Here is a 20905-nt window from a genome sequence, read left to right as displayed (position 1 = left end):
TGGCCTAGTTTTTTTTCCAGCATGTTGATGGCGCTAAAGCCTCCTTACCCCGGCTTTCAACAAATTCCATGTGTAATCTATCGCACAGATGGCTCCAGTTCTTCCACATCCTGCGCTGTAACAAAAAAAAAAGGGGGAAAAAAAAGAGGCACATACACTTTATGGGATGGAGATTTAAATAAAAAATCCACATGTTCCCTTTGTAAGCGTATTGCGTTTTTGTTCTATCAGAGAATTCCTGTTATATGGAATTCTAACCTATTAAAATAAACTATAAGACAGTGATGGCGAACCCATGGCACGCATGGCACAGGTGGCACACAGAGCCATTTGTGTGGGCATGCGAGCCCTAGCAAAACTCACCTGCACCGCGCATGTGTGCTCCTCCCAGTTGATTTTCAGGCCATTTGAGGCTGTTTTTGCCCTCCTGGAGGCTCGAGGGAAGCCTCTGCAGCCTCGGGAGGCTGAAAAATGGGCCTTCCGGAAATACTGGAAGTGCCAAAACGGGCCCATTTTCAGCCTCCAGAGGCTCCCCATGAACCTCCAGGAAGGCGAAAACGGCCTCAAATGGGCCTCAAATTAGCTGGGAGGCACGCATGCACAGTGCAAGTAAGGGGGCGGGGGTGTTGCATGCACATGCATGGGGGTGGCAGGGCGCATTGCATTGTGGGTGCTGGCACACATGCACTTTTGGCACACCACAACAAAAAGGTTCGCCGTCACTGCTATAAGACGTACCAACCTAGGTGCATCCATGCTTGTGATATACAGTTATACAGGTAGTCCTCAAGATATGGCAACTGAGCCCGACATTTGATGTTGCTAAGTGAGACATTTGTGAAGGGAGTTTTGCCTGGTTTTACGACCTTTTCTGTCACAGCTGTTAAGTGAATCGAAGTCAGTAACCCGGTCATTAAGTGAATCTGGCTTCCCCGTTGACTTTGCTTGTCAGAAGGTCGCAAAAGGGGATCATGTGGGAACTTGGGACATGCGGCCATCATAACCACGAGTCAAGTTGCCAAGCCACAACGGTCCTAAGTGTGAGAAACGGTCATACGTCACTTTTTCTCAGTGCCGTCCTAACTTTGAACGGTCCCTAAACTCAACCGTTGTAAGCTGAGGATTATCTGTATAAATATATATTTTCTCACACACACAAAAGGTCGTCCTCAACTTATGGCTACTACTTATGGCCCAACATTTCTGTAGTTCAGGGAGAAATTTGTTCCATGAATCTTTGCCCCCATTTTACGACGTTTCCTGCCCCAGTTGTTGAGCCAATCGCTGCACTTGCTCAGTTAGTATCGCAGTTGTTAGAATGAATCTGGTTTCCTCGCTGAGTTTGTCAGGAGGCGATCCCATGACCCCAGGACACTGCAACCCGTTGTAAAAGTGAGAAAGTTCTCCTAGGAATAGTATCCGAAGGATATAGGAAGGATTTAATTTATCTAATAGTACATGTGTTGATGGCAGCTAGAATAATATATGCGTAATACTGGAAGAAGGAAAGCATACCGCCAGAAACAGAGACAATAAGGAAAATTATGGCCTGTGCAGAAATCAGATAGGGTAACTCTAGAAATTAAAAAACAAGGGGGGATCTGAGTACTATGAAGCATGGAATAAATTCTATCAGTGGCGGCATAGAAGAAGGCAAGGGCGGAACATAAGTAGCTATGATGATCAGAATAATTAGTAAACAACGTATCAAATAAGAGGATTGTAAATGGTGAAGTGACATTTATATATATGTATAACAATTGTAATGCCAGAATGGCTACACCGTGTTATATTCTTATAATTAAATTTTAAAAAAAATGGGGGGTGGGGAGGGAGACAGTTGTCAAACACCCGAATGTACATCACTGCTAATGGTCCTAAGTGTAGAAAAATGGCCACAAGTCACTAAATCAACAGTTATAAGTCGAGGAATACTTACCCTCCATCAACTCTTTGGGAGTTGGAATGTGATGAGCTTGTACCCTCTGTCTTTTTTTAAAAAAAATATTTATTTCTATGCCACCTTTCTTACTTTTACAAATAATTGAAGGCAGACAACATATCCAACATTCCTCCTTCCTCCTTCGATTTCCCCCACAACAACAACAACCTTGTGAGGTGGGTTGGGCTGAGAGAGAGCGACTGGTCTCTCTCAAAGTCTCCAGCATGCCAGAGGTGGAACTTGTTCTGACCAAGGCTTCCGGAGACCATAATTAAGCAACGCTTAGTTAAAACAACTCTTGTGTTATTTCAACGCTGGGAATTATGTGCATTCCCAGCCTGTAATGAGTCCCAAACAGTCCCTCGAGATACTAGAGTGCCAAATGAACTGTAAAAAAACCAACCGAAGTATCAAGTAACAACTTTGCTTCCTGCAAAGATTTCTCTACCTTTGCACCTCCTTTATACCTTAGGGGAGGGGCAATCACCTCCAAGCCTTACTCCCGAGTCGCCCCTTTTGTCTCAGCTGCTCTTGCCTTCTAGCAGCTCTGTGCATACATGCACTGAGAACAGGCTCCCCTGGGTCCTCTGCCTCACTGCTGCCAGACTCTGGAGTCAGCACCCTACTCCCAGATGGTCCTGGTCCCATCTCTGTATCAGACGCAGGACCCTCATCCGAGTCCTCTCCAGACTCTCAGATTGGTCCCTGTTCTTCCCCACTGTCCCGATTCCACTGCTGTCTGCACAGGCTGCCCGGCAAACCAAAACAGGACTAGAACTCACCGTCTCCTGGTGACTGGCTCAAAGTCACCCAAGCCATTCACATGCCTAAGGCGGGAATCAAACTCATTGTTCCCTGGTCCCTAGCCTGGTGTCTTAACCACCAGGCCAAATTGGCTCGTACTGAGGTTTGGTGATTCTTCTAAGTCTATACTACCCTGTATTAAAGGGGTGTCAAACTTAAAGACTTGTGGGCTGCATCTGGCTCACAGGACTGGCCTGGAAATAGCAAAGGACCGGCCCGCGGTGCCTCGGCTAGTGAAAATGGGTAGGGCTGCCCCCAGCCCCACCTGTGCCCCCCCACGCCCCATTTTGGCCGGCATGATGCTGCAGGAGGCCAGTCACCCCATCTCTCCGTTCCTCCCCCCGGCCGGCCCACGAAGGACAACTACAATGCTGATCCAAAAAATCCAAAAAATCCAGTTTGACACCCCTGCTGTATTATGTGACTATTTCTTAATTTATACTGTATTGTTTTTAGCTCAATTTATTTAATACGGTTGGGAAGAATGCCACTTAAGCCTTTCACAATTGAAACAAGCTGCAAGCCAAACAAATACGCATTTTAAAAAATGGCTTTTAAAGTAACTGGAAACATATAAAAGAACCATTCAACTGGCACACACACACAAATTATATAAAGGCACCCTTTCTCTTCTAGCCACTCGTCTCGCCTTATCAAGTAATTGCTATCAATTACTCTTATAAAGTAATTACTATCAAAGGATAAAATAGGTAGAAAATACATACGAACTGTCCAACAAATCGATTGCCAAAAATGTTTCTAATTTTGTGGCCTTCCAAGGCACCCAGCTAATAAAACTTAATTTATATTCCTTTGATTTATATGTAGAACTTGATTTTTTTCAGTGTATCACTCTTTAAAAATATTAAAAGGAGCAGAAAATGCTCTTCCCACATTATAAACAAGAAGAAAAACTACTCAAATATCTCCAATTGTGACTCACTGAACTCCTGAAATAATCCTGATTTAAAAAACAACATACCTGCAGTGTATACAGATGGGAACCTCTTCGTGTTCCTGATATTCTCTCATTAAACTGATCATGTCCAGAATAGAATCAAAGGATGAAGGAACATCATGATCAGGCCAATTTACATAATGAAACTGATGTACTCTACGCGATTCCTAAAACGATAAGAAGAATGTTGCATTATTTATAAAACTGTTCCTTATGAGAATTTGCTTTTTCTCACATTTCTCATTAGTGATGAGCAACTGTACCACACTAAAGGAACTCATATAAATATATTTGCGTGAATTGCTAAGACTGGTCTATTTGGAAGACCTACTGGAGCTTCTATTGAGTTTTACAATAATGGGAGAAAAGGCAGAACCTAAAGCAATCCAACTTTCCAACTTATATACCTTTATTTATTTAGGATACTACTATGCAATAGTCTATCAAAATAAATTAAAAATGAAGATATACCACCAGATGAAGAAATAGTCAGGAAGATACTAGATTGTGCAGAAATGGATAAATTATTACATTGAAAATTAAACAGAAAGGAGATGTAGAATATAATCAAATATGGAATTTATTTTACCAATGGTTGGAAAAAAGGGGTGGAGATTAAGCATGTAAATTTGTATTAAATTGAATACCCAGATAACACGATGTTTATACAGGGGTCTTCAAACTTGACAGCTTTAAGACTTGTGGACTTCAATTCCCAGAATTCCTCCTCCCGTCATGTTAGCTCAGGAATTCTGGGAGTTGAAGTCCACCAGTCTTAAACTTGCCAAGTTTGAAGACCCTTGATTAAGCACTAAGAAATGTTATTTAATAGAAAATCAATTAAAACTTTAAAGAAAATAAAGAATTGCACTTGGGGGGAAAAATAACCTTGCGTTTGGTAAAAGTACAAGGTTTAATGTTCAACTTCTGTAGACTTTAGATTTTAATGCACTGGAAATCTGCAAGATCAAAAATCTAAAATCAAGGGCGGCTTTAAGAGCTGTGGACTTCAACTCCCAGAATTCATGCTGGCTGAGGAATCCTGGGAATTGAAGTCCACAGGTCTTAAAAGTTGGCCAAGGTTGGACACACCCACACACGATCCAAATCCTATTTGCAAAACCCACAGCAAGCTTAGTCCGGATTCCAAGGTATTTTAGAGCTGATCACAAAGGGAAATCCAGTTGGAAAAGGCATCGGATGGCCTCACATGGCAACAAACACCCCTTAAATGCAAAAAAATAAGTAACGGAAGGCATATTGTCTGAAAGCCAAGATCCCAAAAAGGATCCAGATGGTTGATGTGAACCTTCTGCGTGATTTGGAAGCTCTGTTTCCATCACCCTTGTGGGATCAAGAACCATCTCCCCATTGCTGTTGACTAGGGCTTTTCATTCTTATTATTAGACCAGTGACTAACACTGGCTTTTTGCCCTAAGGCTATTACTGCTAGTCATTAAGCCTTTCTTTAGCTAAAAACAGTTTGCTCAGACTCTTCCTGCCTTGTTTCCAAATGAAAAATGGGATGTTTTACATTAGTCCTTCCAAACTATCGGACATAAGTAAGTCAAACAGCTCACTGCCCTATTCTCGGACTTCCTTTAGCTGAAAAGGGGGACACTGCACAGCTAAAAGCACAACTGCTTATAAAAATGAAAAAGAAAAAAAAAACCCTAACAGGTAACAAAGAACAAAAAGGGAACATTTTAATCTTTTGTCAGGGGTCTGAGACCATCAGAATAACAGAGTTGGAGGGGACCTTGGAGGTCATCTAGTCCAACCCCTTCTGCTCAAGCAGGAGATCCCTAGACCATTCCAGACAAATGGCTGTCCAGTCTCTTCTCTTAAAAGCCTCCAGTGATGGAGTACTCACAACTTCTGAAGATTCCTAAATCCTCAAATTCTCATTAATTTAAGCTAAACAGAATTTACCTGCCGACTCTCCCAAACTGAGAGCCATTCCTTTGTTCTATTAAAGTGCCAAAAACTGTCAAAAACAAAACAATTCAAAATAAGCATCATATCACGTTTAGCTTGATTGGGGAAAGAGTGTTTTATCTACTTACATTCTGATATTCGATCAGCAGGGTTCTAATATAGTAATCCTCTCTGACCTGTTCAGCTTCCTAAACAGAGAGAGGGCAGATTAAAATTTCACCCAATTTTACTTAGCCTTACATACACTCGCCAAAAAGTCAACCACAAACCATGATTTATAAAGCTTGATGGAAGCAGCAGTAAATTTTGCTCAGATTGACCAGTCTATCCAGGTTTGTGCAAAACATCAAACTGTGGCAGAAAGGGAGGGAGGGAGGGAGGGAGGAAGATCTGCCAATCATCTAATTGCATCAAAATTGACAAGAAGGGAAATGTCAAGAGATACCCATAGCATGATTTCTTGTTGAACTATAATCTGAATAAGGTTAAGATACAATTTATTTTGAAGTATAATTTTGAGGGAAAATGCTCCATTATTAATCACACATTTTTATTCTAATTTATTGTCTGAACAAGGTATCGATGTAGCATCACCAAGTCTTAAAAAAAACCATGCTTTTGTTTCTCATTAATCTATTCAAAGTAAAAGCACTTCAGAGCCACGAGTGACTAATTCATGTAACTGCAGAAGAATGCAAAACAGGTTTATGTGTTCAATGTTCACACAACTATGCACATTAAGCACAAATTACAACTTCATTAAAAGGCAACCGATCATAAAAACACTTACGCAAGAAATGTGGAATGGTCCAAATGAGATGCTTTCTTCTCCATACAGCGGCCAGTAGCGTTCACATTTTTTCTGATAATAGAATGAACAGTTTTTTTAAAATATGCACACTTTGAAACGCATACATTTTAGACTTTAACTGGATAAAACCCTCCTAATCTTTTTAGTTCACAGTCTACTTTATTGGTTTATTCACATTTAAATGTTTCTGAAACTTGAAATTTCAGAGCAGTGTTAGGATTGGCCTTGGCGTCTGAAAATTCAGCCTTACAAATGTTTATAAACTGGTTGATTTACGCAGCACAATAAAATACTCAATGCTATTTGATTTAAAACAGACTCTTGAGACACCAGTAAATGAAGTTAATAAACTAATTGTGGTCTTCTCTAGGGATTTTTTTTGTCACTAAGTAAATATCAAACCATTTCATTGAGTTTTAATTTCATTCTCACCCGTAGCAAATTTGGCAAGGAAACGAATGGGATTCATACATACCCTTCCCATTTCAAATTCCCGACAGGCCATTACAATGATCTGGGGAGGAAAGGGGAAAAAAACCAAATGTGTATACAAAACATTGCCAAAATTCTCTGCCAATACAATACATGTGGGGTAGGTTGCATTTTGTATCAGCGAATAGAATAGAATAGAATAGAATAGAATAGAATAGAATAGAATTCTTTATTGGCCAAGTGTGATTGGACACACAAAGAATTTGGTGCAAATGCTCTCAGTGTATATTAAAGGAAAGATACATTCGTCAAGAATCAAGAATCATCAGATACAACACTTAATGATAGTTATAGGATACAATAAGCAATCAAATCATACTAGGAAACAGTCAATATAGATCCTAAGCATACGAGCGACAAAGTTACAGTCATACAGACATAAGTGAGAGGAGATGGGTGATAAAGAGTGATGGGACGATTAATAGTAATAGTAGTGCAGACTTTGTAAATAGTTGGACAGTATTGAGGGAATTATTTGTTTAGCAGAGTGATAGTGTTCAGGGGGAAAATGTCCTTGTGTCTAGTTGTTCTGGTGTGCAGGGCTCTATAGCAGCGTTTTGAGGGAAGGAGTTGAAACAGTTTATGTCCAGGATGTGAGAGACCTGTAAATATTTTCACAGCCCTCTTTTTGATTCATGAAGGATACAGGTCCTCCATGGAAGGCAGGTTGGTAGTAACTGTTTTTCTGCAGTCCTAATTACTCTCTGAAGTCTGTGTCTGTCCTGTTGGGTTGCAGAACCAAACCAGAGAGTTATAGAGGTGCAGATGACAGACTCAACCGAAGCTTCCAATGTAAATTTCAGCCCTATGGACTTAAAAGCCACAGGAAGTCCTGGGACTTACGACCATGATTGAGCCCAAAATTTCCTTTGCTAAGCAAATTAAGCAACTAATTTTTTTAAGGCAATTGAGTTTTGCCTCATTTTTGCGACCTTTCTTGCCACCGTTGTAAAGCGAATCACTGCGGTTAAGTTAGGGACACGGCTGCCAAAGTGAATCTGGCTCCCCCGTTGAGTTTGCTTGTCAGAAGGTCGCCAAAAGGGGATTCATGTGATACTTTCCCCCACAGGGATGCTGTGACCGTCATAAATATGAGTCAGTCGCCAAGGGGGGGGTCCTGAATTTTGATCAGGTGACCGTGGGGGATGGTCGTAAAGGTCGCAACTGTGAAAAACGGGCGTAAGTCACTTTTTTCAGCGCCGTTGTAACTTTGAACTGTTGTTAAGTCAAGAGCAATCTGTTTTTAAGATACTTACTGCCACATTGTACTCCCATATCATCCTCCAGAAATCAAGGACTGTGTTTGCTAGTGGTCCCTGGGTTGCAACGTACGCTTTTGGTCCATGTACTCCCTGAAATTGCAACACGCACAGGAGTATTATTACAGACCCAGGTGCATTTGAAGATTGCTCTTATGCATAAAAAGGTCCAAACAAGATTGTTCCAAAGATACCGTGTTTCCCCAAAAATAAGACCCTGTCTTATGGGGGGGGTTGCCACCAAAAAAGACGCCAGGTCATATTTTCAGGGGATGCCATCCACTGACTAACCTCACTTGTGTGCGTCGCCCCCGGCCTCCTTTTCGCTGTCAGAGGCCTTCAGGAGCTTCTTCTGAACGTTCCTGAAGGCCTTTGCAGCCAATAACAGATTGATCTGGAGCTCTGTTATTAGCCACAGAGCCTTTAGGAAAGCCTTACTGGCTGCAGAAGACAGGGCAGGTGTCGGGGTGTGTGAGGCCTGGCTACAACTGTCCAAAGGTAAGTAGTAGGGCAGCTCCACAACCCCCCATCCCCACCGTAGCTTTTTACACGTCCACTCTGGAGTGGGTGGGATCTCAATTAGGGCTTATTTTGGGGGGTGATTTTTACACATGTAAAAATCAAGCTAGGACTTAGTTTCAGGGTAGGTTGTATTTTCGGGGAAACAGGCTAGATGCGATCAAAAGTAGCTCAATTTTTAAAAATGGATGCAAAATGTCAACAAACTCTCCTTTTCAAACCGAAAGGAGCATGTAAAGAAATCCTAGACAAATAGCAATTTTTATTAATGAAAATACCAGTTCATAACAAACCCTCACATTAAAAAAAAGCACTGTTTACAGCCCAAATGCTCAGGGAGCATTATGGTTCCCCACCCCACCCCCAGCTGCAGACTGCAAAACGTAGGAATTGTTTTCTTTAACTGATCTCTCTTCCTATTGGCCTCCTTTTCCCAAAGTTGAAAGTTTATTTTTTTAAAAAAGTCAACAAAACCAACATCCAATTTTGAGATTTCATTTAAAGGACAAGGGACGCTATTAAGAATCGCCTAATCTGGTTTTGAGGGAAAGGCGCTTACCGATGCAAGGATCCAGAGCCCTAAAATCTAACCCATAATAACTATTTTCCATTATATAAGCTGCTCATAGATACACAAATGGACCTGATGGATGACGTAGGGTATTCCCTAAAGGAGATGCATTGCTAGTGAACCAGGAAACTGAGTTGGATAACTTTCTTTACCGGATAAACAAAAGATTTCTGTTAAAATCTTGAAGAATAACAAGCAAAATGAATTTTTTTACATACTGGATACACGAAAAGGAATGTTAACATTCTGAATGATTTCTCGCTTAAGAAAACAAATGAACAGAAAACCTAGAGCTCTGGGACTTTTTTTTTTTTTGAAGGGATTAAAAAATAAGATCCTTAAAAACTTTGAGAAGGAATACAAAGTCAGCTTATTCAAGCAGGGCTAAAAGAAAAAAATTATGTATTACTGCATTTTACTGACAATGAATGATTGACAAAATGTTTAGATTTGTTTTTTTACTTAAAAGATGTGCTATGGGGTGAAGAGAGATTGGATTGGATTTTATTCTATTCTATTATAATCTATTCTATTTATTTATTTTGAGAGATTGTATTGTATTTAGAGATGATATGCTATTAAAATTGTATTTACTTACGGGGTAAAGGGGAAAATTACACTTTCTTTTTTCTTACACTTTCTTTTGTATTTTATTGTTTGCATTTTTATAGTACCAGTAATTAGTATTTGCTTTGATTTTTTTTTCATTTATAATTCTTAAGAAAATTGTTAGAGAAAAATAATAAGCTGCTTTGGGGATCCTATTCCATTGCAGGAATAATACACATGATTGCTTCTGCAATATAAACAAACAGAACAAATGACATTAATTTACTTCTGCCTTCTAGAAGAATTATATGTTAATTCTTGATTAACGTGTTATATTTCCAAAGGCAGAAATAAAAAGGTTTCAAAATTTGCTTGTACTTTGCAACAAACATATCACATGCTAATAGCTGATTGTTATTCATTTACTAATATATTCAAATCTCTTAACCAAAGCCTCTTATTCAGTTCCAAGTTACCACAGTCAGTTAAACAGGTTGTTTGCACATCGCTAAAATTAGAGATTTTGTTTTCTTTGGTTTTGTGACTAATTTTGCTCTATTAGTTTGGCAATTATTGTTTCCTGAACTAATGGTTTACGGGGGTCATCTTTACTTGTTTTGGGTATTTTTGGAGGGGAGGGGTTAGCTTCTTAGCATTCAAGCTCAACCACACACAATATTTCCATACCAAAAATGGATCTCCAGGGAGAAATTTAAGTCAAGTCTTTTGAACCACACACACGTTACCCAAGGTAAAAAAATGATTACATACCTTAATAAAATTTGCATTGATGTAGTCAGAATCTTGGGTGGGAGTTTTTAACGTCAGTTTAACTCTACTGTGGTCAACTGAAAGACAACAGATTTTGGGGAGAAAAAATGACATTGCAAGCTAGCAAAGAAATACCAACGATAGGCAGTCCTCTTAAATAACAACTCAATTCCTTTACCTAGGTGTAAGTGCCAATAGTCCTCAAATTACACATATGATTGAGACCGGGATCTCAGCCATGGAGCAAAGAAACGGTTAGGCAAAACGGACACGTGACTCCTTCGCTCAACAACCACAATCCCGGCCCTTCTGGTTGCAGTTGTTAAGCTGTCTCCCAGGTCATGAATCCGATGAAGTGCTGCTGCCAAAGGATTTCAACTCCATGTGGAGCTGAAATCCTTCCAGCAGGCAGCCCTATTGATCTTAAATGTTGCTACAGCCTCATTTCCTTTCTTCCGTGCACAGATGGGAAATCCTTTGGGAGGGTGGGAGGAGCTACAGGAACAGACCTAAAATCTTCAGGAATTCAGCTCTGTTCCTGCATCCCCACAGTAAGTTTCCCCCCATTCCTTGTGCATGAAGGGAAATCCTTTATGTGGCAGCAGGCTGAAGATTTCAGCTCCATTCCTGCAACCCATGGGAAATTTCAGCTCCGCTCCCTCCCCTGTGCTGGCATCCCAACTGACCTTCCGGGGAAGTCACTAAAGAAGATTACAAACCTTCTTGGCAACCGGCTGTAAAGATGCAAATCATAACATTGTAAGGACGTGCCACGTTATGACAGCTGGAAGCGCTTTACAAGCTTGTACAATAATCTTTTCAAGGACATTGTAACAGTTGGATAGTCATTAAAAGGCTGGTCATAAGTCAAGGACTTCACTGCCACAACAGGCAATGAAGAGAGATAGTTCTTTATTTTTTTGCATTTAGAAGATAAAAAGCAGCCAAGAAAAACAAGGCAAGCGTCATTATTTAAAATGCCAATACTACAGAACAGAAATTATTACCTATATATTTAAACTTTCATTTTCATTCTAGTGAAACGTTCACAAATGTGGTTCTTGCTTTCTTTGAAGTTATCACTTAAATATCACGTACGTTCAAATAAAATACGATCAGAAACTATATACTGTGCACAGTGAATATTCATTCCAGCTTTTCTCTCTTTTTTCCCTAAGTTGTAAGAAATGTGACTTTTTGAAACTAGGTGGGCATATCTACCAATATTTGATGATTCAAAAAAAAGTTTTGCTACATTAGTTTCGCTATGAAACTTAATATTTAAAAAAAACCACTAGAGTATTTAAATAGAAGATGCAAACATGGCAAACAGAAAAATAAGGATTAATTCAGTCAGATGGAACATCTTAGGAAAAAATATTCTTTTCTATAAATAATTACCAACTAATTCACCTACGTACAACACTGTAAAGGTTAACAGAAAGATAGAAAAGTTATTAAAAAGAAAAGAGATTCAGACTTACATGGCAGTATATCCTTATATCTGTTCTTTTTCACATTTTCTTCTTTCTCCCCAGTGATGGTTGGGTAGATCTTTTCTGTTCTATATTTTGTTGACAACCTCCTCAGTCTCTATAATTAAAATATTCTAAATTGTTACTTATTTAACGGCTCCAAAACCTCTTTCCATGTAGTGTGTACTTCAAAAGGAATATTTTTCTCTACTTTCTTCTACAACTTTTTCCCATGTATTTACATAAACCATAATAAACACATACACACCATGAACCACTTATTTCCAAAAGTAGGGACGAGTTATACAGGGAGGGGAAAAAGTATTCTAGTATTAGCTATCCAACTGGTTAGTTGTGTTCAGAAACAAATGACCAGAGTTATTGTTGATTAAAAATTGGCCGTGTAACTTGGAGCCAAATGAGAGTAAGATTTAAGATACAGGAATGTACACAATTTTCTGACACTTGTTCCTTTTTTTTCCAATCTGCTGAGCTTCTAAGAGGAATGCAGTCGTGTAATACAGTAAAGCCTAATAATAGAGAAGAATTTTTACGGCATTGTTAGCTCTCGTTTTATCAGCTGTAACTGTTGGCATAGATTCTAAGCCACAAAAACATATACAACATTGTTTGCTAAGGGGAACCATATAAAAAAAGAAAAAAGAAAATGATAAATACTATTTTGTGCAACAGAAGTTCAATAAATAAACAATCAAGCACTGCTAGAACAAGAGTAGTAAATTGCTGGTGAACAGACAACATGAATTTTGGTAAAAGGGACACGTTTATTTTCAGGTTAAGCAGAAGAAATTTATTTTAAGTGACTTATGTCTCATTTACACCTAGACCCGTGATGGTGATCCTATGGCACGCAGACCCATTTGTGCTGGCACGTGAGCCGCACGCAAACTTACCTCACTGCGCATGCGCATACCTCACCACTGATTTTCAGCCTGCTTGAGGCCTTTTTTGGCCTCCCAGAGGCTTGAGAAAAGTCTTTGCAGGTCGAAAAATAGGCCCGTTTCATCACTTCCTGTATTTCCAGAAATACCGGAAGTGACAAAATGGGCTCATTTTTCGGCCTGCAAAGCCTGCAGAAGCTTTCCTCAAGCCTCTTGGAGGCCAAAAAAGGCCTCAAACAGGCCGAAAATCAGCGGGGAAGTGCAGTGTAGGTGTGTGTGTGGGGGGGGGGGTTGCGCACGCATTGCCTTCTGGATGCTGGCACACGAGCACACAATTTTTGGCACAAGAGCCCAAAAAGGTTAGCCATCACTGACCTAGACCTTAAAGAATTTTATACATCATCATGTAGGTCAGGCTCCAAAAACCAAGAAAGGCAGATCTCTTTACCGTTCCTCACTTATAGACAGAATCTTGCCAAACTAAAGCAGGCTATCAGCCCCATAAAGCACATACAGGAAATCCTTGACGTACAAGAGTTCATTTAATGACTGTTCAAATTTACAACAGCACCGGAAAAAAATGTGACTTATGATCATTTTTTCACACTTATGACCATTGCAGCATCCCATGGTCACGTGATCAAAATTCAGATTGCTGACAACTGGTTCATATTTATGACGGTTGTGGTATCCGCGGGTCATGTGATCCCCTTTTGCGACCTTCTGACGAGCTAAGTCAATGGGGAAGCCAGATTCACTTAACAACTGGTTACTAAGCTTATCAACTGCAGTGATTCACTGAACAACTGTGCCAAGAAATGTCGTAAAATGGGGCAAAACTCACTTAACAAATGTCTTACTTAACAACAATGTTGGGGGGTTCAATTGGTGTCGCAAGTCGAGGACTACCTGTAGTTTGGGAACAATTGGGGAGGAGATGTCCTCACCCTCTTTCGCTCACACAACTGCGTTGTCTCTTCCTGCTCTAGAATGTTCTTTTTCCTTCCCTCCTGGGAATCCAGGCAACGTCCCATCCCATGATTTCCTCGGACATCTGCCATTGCTCCAGCAGCTCAAAGCAGCACACAGCTAACTTTTCTCCCACATTACATTCATTTAAAAACCCATTTTGAGTTCTGCTTGTGAAGCACACGATATGTGAAGGGTGGGAAAAAAATGACACATATATGAACAGAGGATGGATTATTTTTAACCGCAAGAATACAATTCCCGATTTAAAACTAGCGCAATAGCAATGTTATCTCTGAGATTAAGTTCACCACCGTATAGTGGAATTTATTTACTGTATCTCTCTCTCCATCAGAGAATACATACCCAACATTTCTAGAGGCACCCTGAGACAAATTTCTGAGGCACGTAAAGAGAAATCCTAATCCAGTTTGTGTAATTGGGGGCAGTTGTTTCTCAAAATCCAGCCTCAAGTGGCTTTTAGGCACCCACGTTAACATCAGTAGCCAGTTTTTCAAAGTGGTTCTGAACGCCGTAACAGGAAATGCTAAAAAGGCTGGTTTCATAAAATGAGCCTCTCGTACACTCATTGTACACACAACCCATTGAAGGAATGTCTTTACAAAAGACAGATTAATTAACCTACATTTATCACTTACTTGCCAACTGCATTAGAATATTTTAAATGGGACAAGTCTTTCCAATCGTGAAAATAAACCCCTTTTTAATACCATGTAGAATGAGGAATAAAACACATTGTGCATTACGTTAATTTTTCTCCACAAATGCTCAGCTTTTCCGTATCTGTATATTTTATTTTTCTACTGAATCAGTGGCCAAATCAGCACAAGATACAATTCCTATTGAAAAATGCTACAACAGACATTATTATTTCTATACATACATACATACATACATACATACATACATACATACATACATGCAGGTCTTGGCATATTCGGGTCTTTTCCCGTGTAAGATTGAGAGCATCTTGGCAACGTTTCGACGAGGTCCCACTCGCCATCTTCAGGCTGGTGCTTTCGGCTTCGTGCTTGTTCAAGCAAAGTGTGATCGGAACTGCCGTCTCCCTATATATACTGGTGAGGAGGTTGGCTGTGTTGTCATTTCTTGATTGGTTGATGTAGTTGATGTTTGCAGATTGGCTGGCTTTTTCGTAAGAACATGTGTGGCTGAGGTATTGGCTGTGTGTCCATCAGCCTCCTGTGTTGTAATGACCTGGGTAATGGGCTGTGTGATGACTTCTGAGTTCTATTCTTTTGACATCCTGGGTCTTGTGCTGTAATCTCCTGGGTCGTAATGACCTGGGTCATGGGCTGTGTGATGACCTTCTGAGTTCTATTGTTGTGACATCCTGGGTCTTGTGCTGTAATCTCCTGGGTCGTAATGACCTGGGTCATGGGCTGTGTGATGACCTTCTGAGTTCTATTGTTATGACATCCTGGGTCTTGTGCTGTAATCTCCTAGGTCGTTGGCTGTGTTGCAACATCCCGAGGTTTTGTGGTGTAACCTCCTGAGTTCTGTGATGTGATATCCTGAGCGGGTGGTTGTGATGTGACGTTCTGGGTTTTTGTTTGGCTCCGAGTTTGAGGCCTGGATATGTGTTCATGGCATGTGTCCGTTTGCTTGGTTTGGGGGTCGGGGTGTGTGGCAGCTGGTGATGCAGCCGTGGTTTGGTTTCTGGATGGTGGTTGTCTTTCGTCTATGGGATGGGCTTGGGTTTGAGTCTGGTGAGGGAGAATGGTGGTGGTATCATGTGTTGTTTTGGGTCCGGTGTTGTTTTTCGTGGCTGGGGCTCGTTTGTTGATAAGGGCTAGTTTCCAGATGTCTGGTAGGCGGGAGGCATCGTCCCATTTATTCATGTTATGGGGGTGTTTCTCTATTTCGATGGCTTCCCTGATTCCTCTCCTCTGCTTGTGTTTTGCATTTGGAACAGATTTCTTTTCAGGTGGGGAGGGGGAGTAGAATTCCTTAGCATCAGAGCGTGTTAATAATAATATAGGAAATACTAATGTTCTGATGATCATTTAACTCTTAAACCACTTCTTGCAGTTATAACTTTGAATGGTCATTAAATGGATGTTTGTTAAGTCAAGGACTACCTGGAGTAGAGACAGTATTATTAAACGAAATACACTTTTCATGAATAAGTTGTAAAACAAATTAAACTTTAACAACCTAGTGTTAAAATAATAATTTGTAACTCGCATAAGGCAGCAACTTTTATACTTGCCAAGAACTATTGAAGGTCATAAATATGGACAGCCCATTAGCCCGTTAGGAAGGTGCCAGAAAAAAAGAATTTCTTAAATTATGAAAGTAATTCACCACAACTGTGTCCGTAGAACTTATATTACTCTTGCCCTTCATCAACGATTTCTTTATTAGCAATTCCTGGAGACCAATAAAATACTTAAAAGTTGTTGTCAGTTGCTTTATTCCTGACTCATCCCCGGAGGCCACACTCCAGAGAAAGTGTATTGGTGTTGTGAGAGTTAAGCAGTAGTGGTGGAAGCATTTTAAGCCTGGTCTTTCTTAGGTTTGGCTTTGATTGAATGCTTTTAAGGAAACCTTCTTTCCTAGGTAAGGGTATGTCTTTCTAAAGAACAAGTCAGAGGCTCCCATTATGGCGAAGTCTAGGGCCTTGATCTAAAAGGATCAGGTGAGTATAGTAGTTGTATGAACAGGTCTAAATGACCCTGGAATCTCCACTTAAAGACAGAATATGGTTTCCTTCTGCATGAATGGAGGAGAGGAAAGGAGCAGGAAAAAGAGGGGAGGGGAGGAGAGAAAAAAGGGGAGAGAAGAGAAAAAAGAAGAGAGAAAACAGAGGAGAGGAGAGAGAAGAAAAAGGGAGAATAGAGGAGGGGAGGGAAGGAGGGAGGGGGAGGGAAGGGGAAGGGAAGGGAAGGAAGGAAGAGAAGAGAAGAGAAGAGAAGAGAAGAGAGAGAAGAGAAGAAGGAAGAGAGAGAAGAGAAAGAGAAAAGGAGAAGGAGAAGAAAAAAGAGAGAGAAAAGAGAGGAGAGGAGGAAAAAGAAAGGAAAAAGTGAAGATAAAATGCAAGCTTAATGTATGAGACTATTAAGGTCACAATCTCAATCCACAAACAATAAAAAATAAAACCCTTTAAAAAACTCAGCTCTCTTAATGGCCAAAAACATGTAAAATGTGCCCTCTTCCAATTTGCCGTCTGCTAAGCACCAAGGAACAGTTGTTTTCCTACAAAAGGCCCATTTGTGGCAGAGCTCAGCAGAGATTAAACAAACAGCCTAGAAAACCCCCTTGTACTTGGGGCCTTCAACTTCAATAACCCCACCACGGGTGGAATACTGCATTTAAAAAAAAAAAAAATTAAAGGAATGTAATGTTGCAATGGCTCCTCGTATTTTAGGACCAGAGGTCAAATTATGTGTTCAAAACAACACAGGACTGGTTTAGTAATAAGCAGTTAACAGAACAGCTTCTGAAAAAAAATGGGCACTTGTCACAATTACTGCTAGGGACAGAATGAAAAGTCGTGTCTAATTTTGGGAAGAAACTTTCTCCCAGATTAATTGGGGAACATTCCTTTTGATCGCTCATAATAAAGAGAAGCCCAACAATTTGGAGGGGTAATCTGCAGTAGACATGTTTGGAGCCAACCATACGGTACATTTGCAATCGCCGACAGGATTCAGTGGGATTACGCCACCAAAAACAGATTTGTAAAAACTGAACTTCCTGCTCACCAAACCATGGCTAAGCCATTTTTTAAGGAGCTTTGGTATTTTATTTTCTTTCTTTTTTTCTGGTACATTCTCCCCCCACCCCTCTTTTCCCCAAGTGAAAGAATCTCTTTGCTTAAACCAATTAATTTCATTGGTGGAGGAAAAGTTTGGAAGGATTTCTTAGAAAGGGAGGGATTTATCTCTAAAGAGAAAGTGTTATTTGCAATGTTTATGCATAAATCAGCTTCTGTAAGATTGTACTACAAAGTTGCAAACACACTGCTCCGAAAATAAATATAATATTTTCCAAGTTGCTTTGTTCATGCAGGAGTGTATTTATCATATTTTAAAATACAGCATTTATATATCTGTCTGTCTGTCTGTCTGTCTGTCTTGACAGACAACCAGAAAAGAATCCTTGATCCTTAATACAGGTGCAAAATTCACTTAACAAAGGACTCAGTTAACCACAGAAATGTTAAGCTCAACTGTGGTTGTTAAGACGAGGACTATCTCTCTTTCTCCGTCAATTAAGATATTATCACAGAGCCATCAAGAACATCCTTTCCTAAAATCCACACATGGTTGGAAAAATGATTAAACAACATATAGATTTGAAACCTGAAATATTTTTATTAGGAATGGTATCTGAAGGTTATAGCAAAGAAAAAACATATCTAATCATACATGTATATTAACAGCAGCTAGAATTATATTTGCTCAGAATTGGAAAGGTGACAAGATACCGATAGAGGGAAAAGTAATTGAAAAAAATATTTTGCACAATGTGCAGAAATTAACACTGGAAATTAACGAAAAAGAAGAATCTGAATACTATACGGTACGGAATTTGTTAAGAGAATAAAACAAATTAAAATGGATTAGATGTGTATATATAATGCAATAAGAAAAGATTGTAAAACAGATATATTGGATATTAGTTATAGGGATATATGATTATTGTTGTTTTGTTGACAAGAAAAGTATTAATTATAAACTGTAAGCACATGAAAATATACCTAATCGACGCATGGTTGAAATGGAATGGATCTGTTGTATATAATTTTTAAAAAATAAAAAAATAAAAAAAATATCCTTTCCATCCTCTCTTATTTGGTTCTAGAAACTTTGGCTTGCCTTGTTAGACAAAATACTAATAATTACAGGGAAAACCCACTGCAGCTTCAGATTTTAAGAATCTGCTTTATTCCTAAAGGATTTTAATTCTGGAGTCCCATGGAGACAGCAATAAATTACAGGTGACAATTCTTCACATGCTCCGCAGCAAAAGGCACGGACTTACTCAATTTCAAATTATCACAGTCAGAGATCACCGAGCAATAAAAGCCAAAAAAAGAGTTCAAAGACAAGGAAAGAGAGAAGGAGGAATGTGTGTGTTTGATGTTGGTTGTTGCCTTGTTTTAATTGCTGCGATAATAAGCTTGGCTATTGTGTAGGCGGTTATGCGGTTTGCGTCTCAGAGAAAAAAGTGGGCGTAAAAATCGTCCATACTACCGGGTGCATTTAGTTTTTAAAAGGGGGGGTTGTGTCCTTTCAAGAGCTTTACACAAATTACAGGTTGTTTAAAAAAAAAGGACAGGGCAAATTCTCTCAATTTCCCCCAGAGCCACAAGAGTTGAACAGGAATATTGCAAAACCTGCCAGATAACATCACAAATGGAAGGATGGATGGATGCTTGACAAACAAAATTCTCTCTTCTAATTTTCTTCCCACCTTACCCTATCAGATAATCAAAACTAAAAAGCTGACTTGCTTGAAGTTAGGTATTTTTTTATTTATTTCCTGATTGTTAACGGTATTTTTTTATTTATCGTATTTTTGCCTCTAGAACTTGTGGGTGCTTCCATCACTGGAAGTTTGTTTTAAAGAAGAGAGTGGAAAACCATTTGTCTAGAATGGGATAGTGTCTCCTGCTTGAACAAGGGGTTGGACTAGAAGACCTCAAAGGCCCCTTCCAATTCTGTTATTCTGTTAAATCTTGAATCTGGACAGCATACATTAAAAAACCCCTAACAATTAAAAAAAATCAACAATTAAATCACCAACCAAAATTAGTAATAATGAAGAGTGGTCCTTATGGGCAGTAAGGCCATCTTATTATGTTACCTATAAACTGTTGTTTGAAATGTCATTGGATCCTAGAATAGACAGAATTGCTTTCTTCTTGTTAGGGGAATTGCAATCCATTGCAGAGCTGCAGGTGTGAATTCATTGAAAATTCAAAACCCATAAACTGTAAAACTTTAATAAAATTTATTTTTTTAAAAAGAAAGAAAATTCAAAGCCCTGATTGTGTTTAAAACCACTTTGGGAAAAAAAAAGAAGAGTCTGGCTTATATTTAAATCAATATAAATGATAAAAGTTTTCTCACTGGCTCACAAAACGTTCGGTACTGGTTCAGAGTAGTGTGAGTTTTCATTAAACTTCAAGAGGGAAAAATGCTTTATTCAGGAAAGATCAAAAGAATGTATTGGCAGAAGTCTTGCAATATATCCAGCTAGCAGCCCCCCAACAGGACACGTTCATAGATAAGGTCCCCCTGGACCAGATAATCAGCAAGGGTAGAAACTCTGCAGAATATTCATCAATATTTATGATAAAAGCATCCACAGAGTTGTTTTGAAGCTAATGGGCATGGGAAGGCAGAAGTAACAACTGAAGTATCAGTCTTGGTTAATTCCCCCGGAGAGTCGAGGAGGGAAGAATCTGCAATGCCCCCTCTCTACATCCATTTTCCGCTAGAATTAATTCAGATTAAAAATGTTGTGGTCCGCCGGCAGCCTGCGCAGACGGCAGCAGTCAGACAGTGGGGAGGAACATGGGCTAGTACAGGAATCTGGAGAGGACTCCAGTGAGGGTCCTGCATCCGATACAGAGATGGGATCAGGACCATCTGGGAGTGGGGTGCTGACTCTGGAACCTCCAGAATCTGGCAGCAGCAAGGAAAAGAAACAAGGGGAGCCTGTTCCCAGTGCATGTGTGCGCAGAGCTGCCAGAGGCAGGAGCAGCTGAGACAAAAGGGGCGACTCGGGAGTAAGGCTTGGAGGTGACTGCCCCTCCCATAAGGTATAAAGGAAGTGCAAAGGTAGAGAAGCCTTTGCAGAAAGCAAAGTTGTTCGCTCTGTTCGGATTAAACCTTGAAGCTGTGTGTGGACTTTGTACTTCGGTTGGTTTTTTACAGTTAATTTGGCACTTTA

At 39.8% G+C, this 20905-nt stretch overlaps 1 protein-coding gene across 1 annotated transcript in view; it reads right to left on the bottom strand.

The window, feature by feature from the left end:
* The window catches only part of PTPN12 (protein tyrosine phosphatase non-receptor type 12), a 45201-nt gene that overhangs the window by 14661 nt on the left and 9635 nt on the right, over window positions 1-20905 (bottom strand). Inside the window, exons 2-9 of the mRNA XM_026677167.2 lie at window positions 12099-12207; window positions 10615-10691; window positions 8202-8297; window positions 6929-6967; window positions 6433-6504; window positions 5771-5830; window positions 3729-3871; window positions 49-115 (exon numbers count right to left, since the gene is read on the bottom strand). Coding sequence (XP_026532952.2) covers window positions 49-115; window positions 3729-3871; window positions 5771-5830; window positions 6433-6504; window positions 6929-6967; window positions 8202-8297; window positions 10615-10691; window positions 12099-12207 — 663 coding nt within the window. The remainder of the gene's footprint in view (window positions 1-48; window positions 116-3728; window positions 3872-5770; window positions 5831-6432; window positions 6505-6928; window positions 6968-8201; window positions 8298-10614; window positions 10692-12098; window positions 12208-20905) is intronic.

The sequence above is a fragment of the Notechis scutatus genome, chromosome 6 (assembly GCF_049901735.1).
Source record: "Notechis scutatus isolate UNSWTSFEM ecotype Mainland chromosome 6, rNotScu1.2, whole genome shotgun sequence".
Lineage (NCBI taxonomy): Eukaryota > Metazoa > Chordata > Lepidosauria > Squamata > Elapidae > Notechis > Notechis scutatus.
This window is presented reverse-complemented; position numbering and strand designations above follow the sequence as displayed.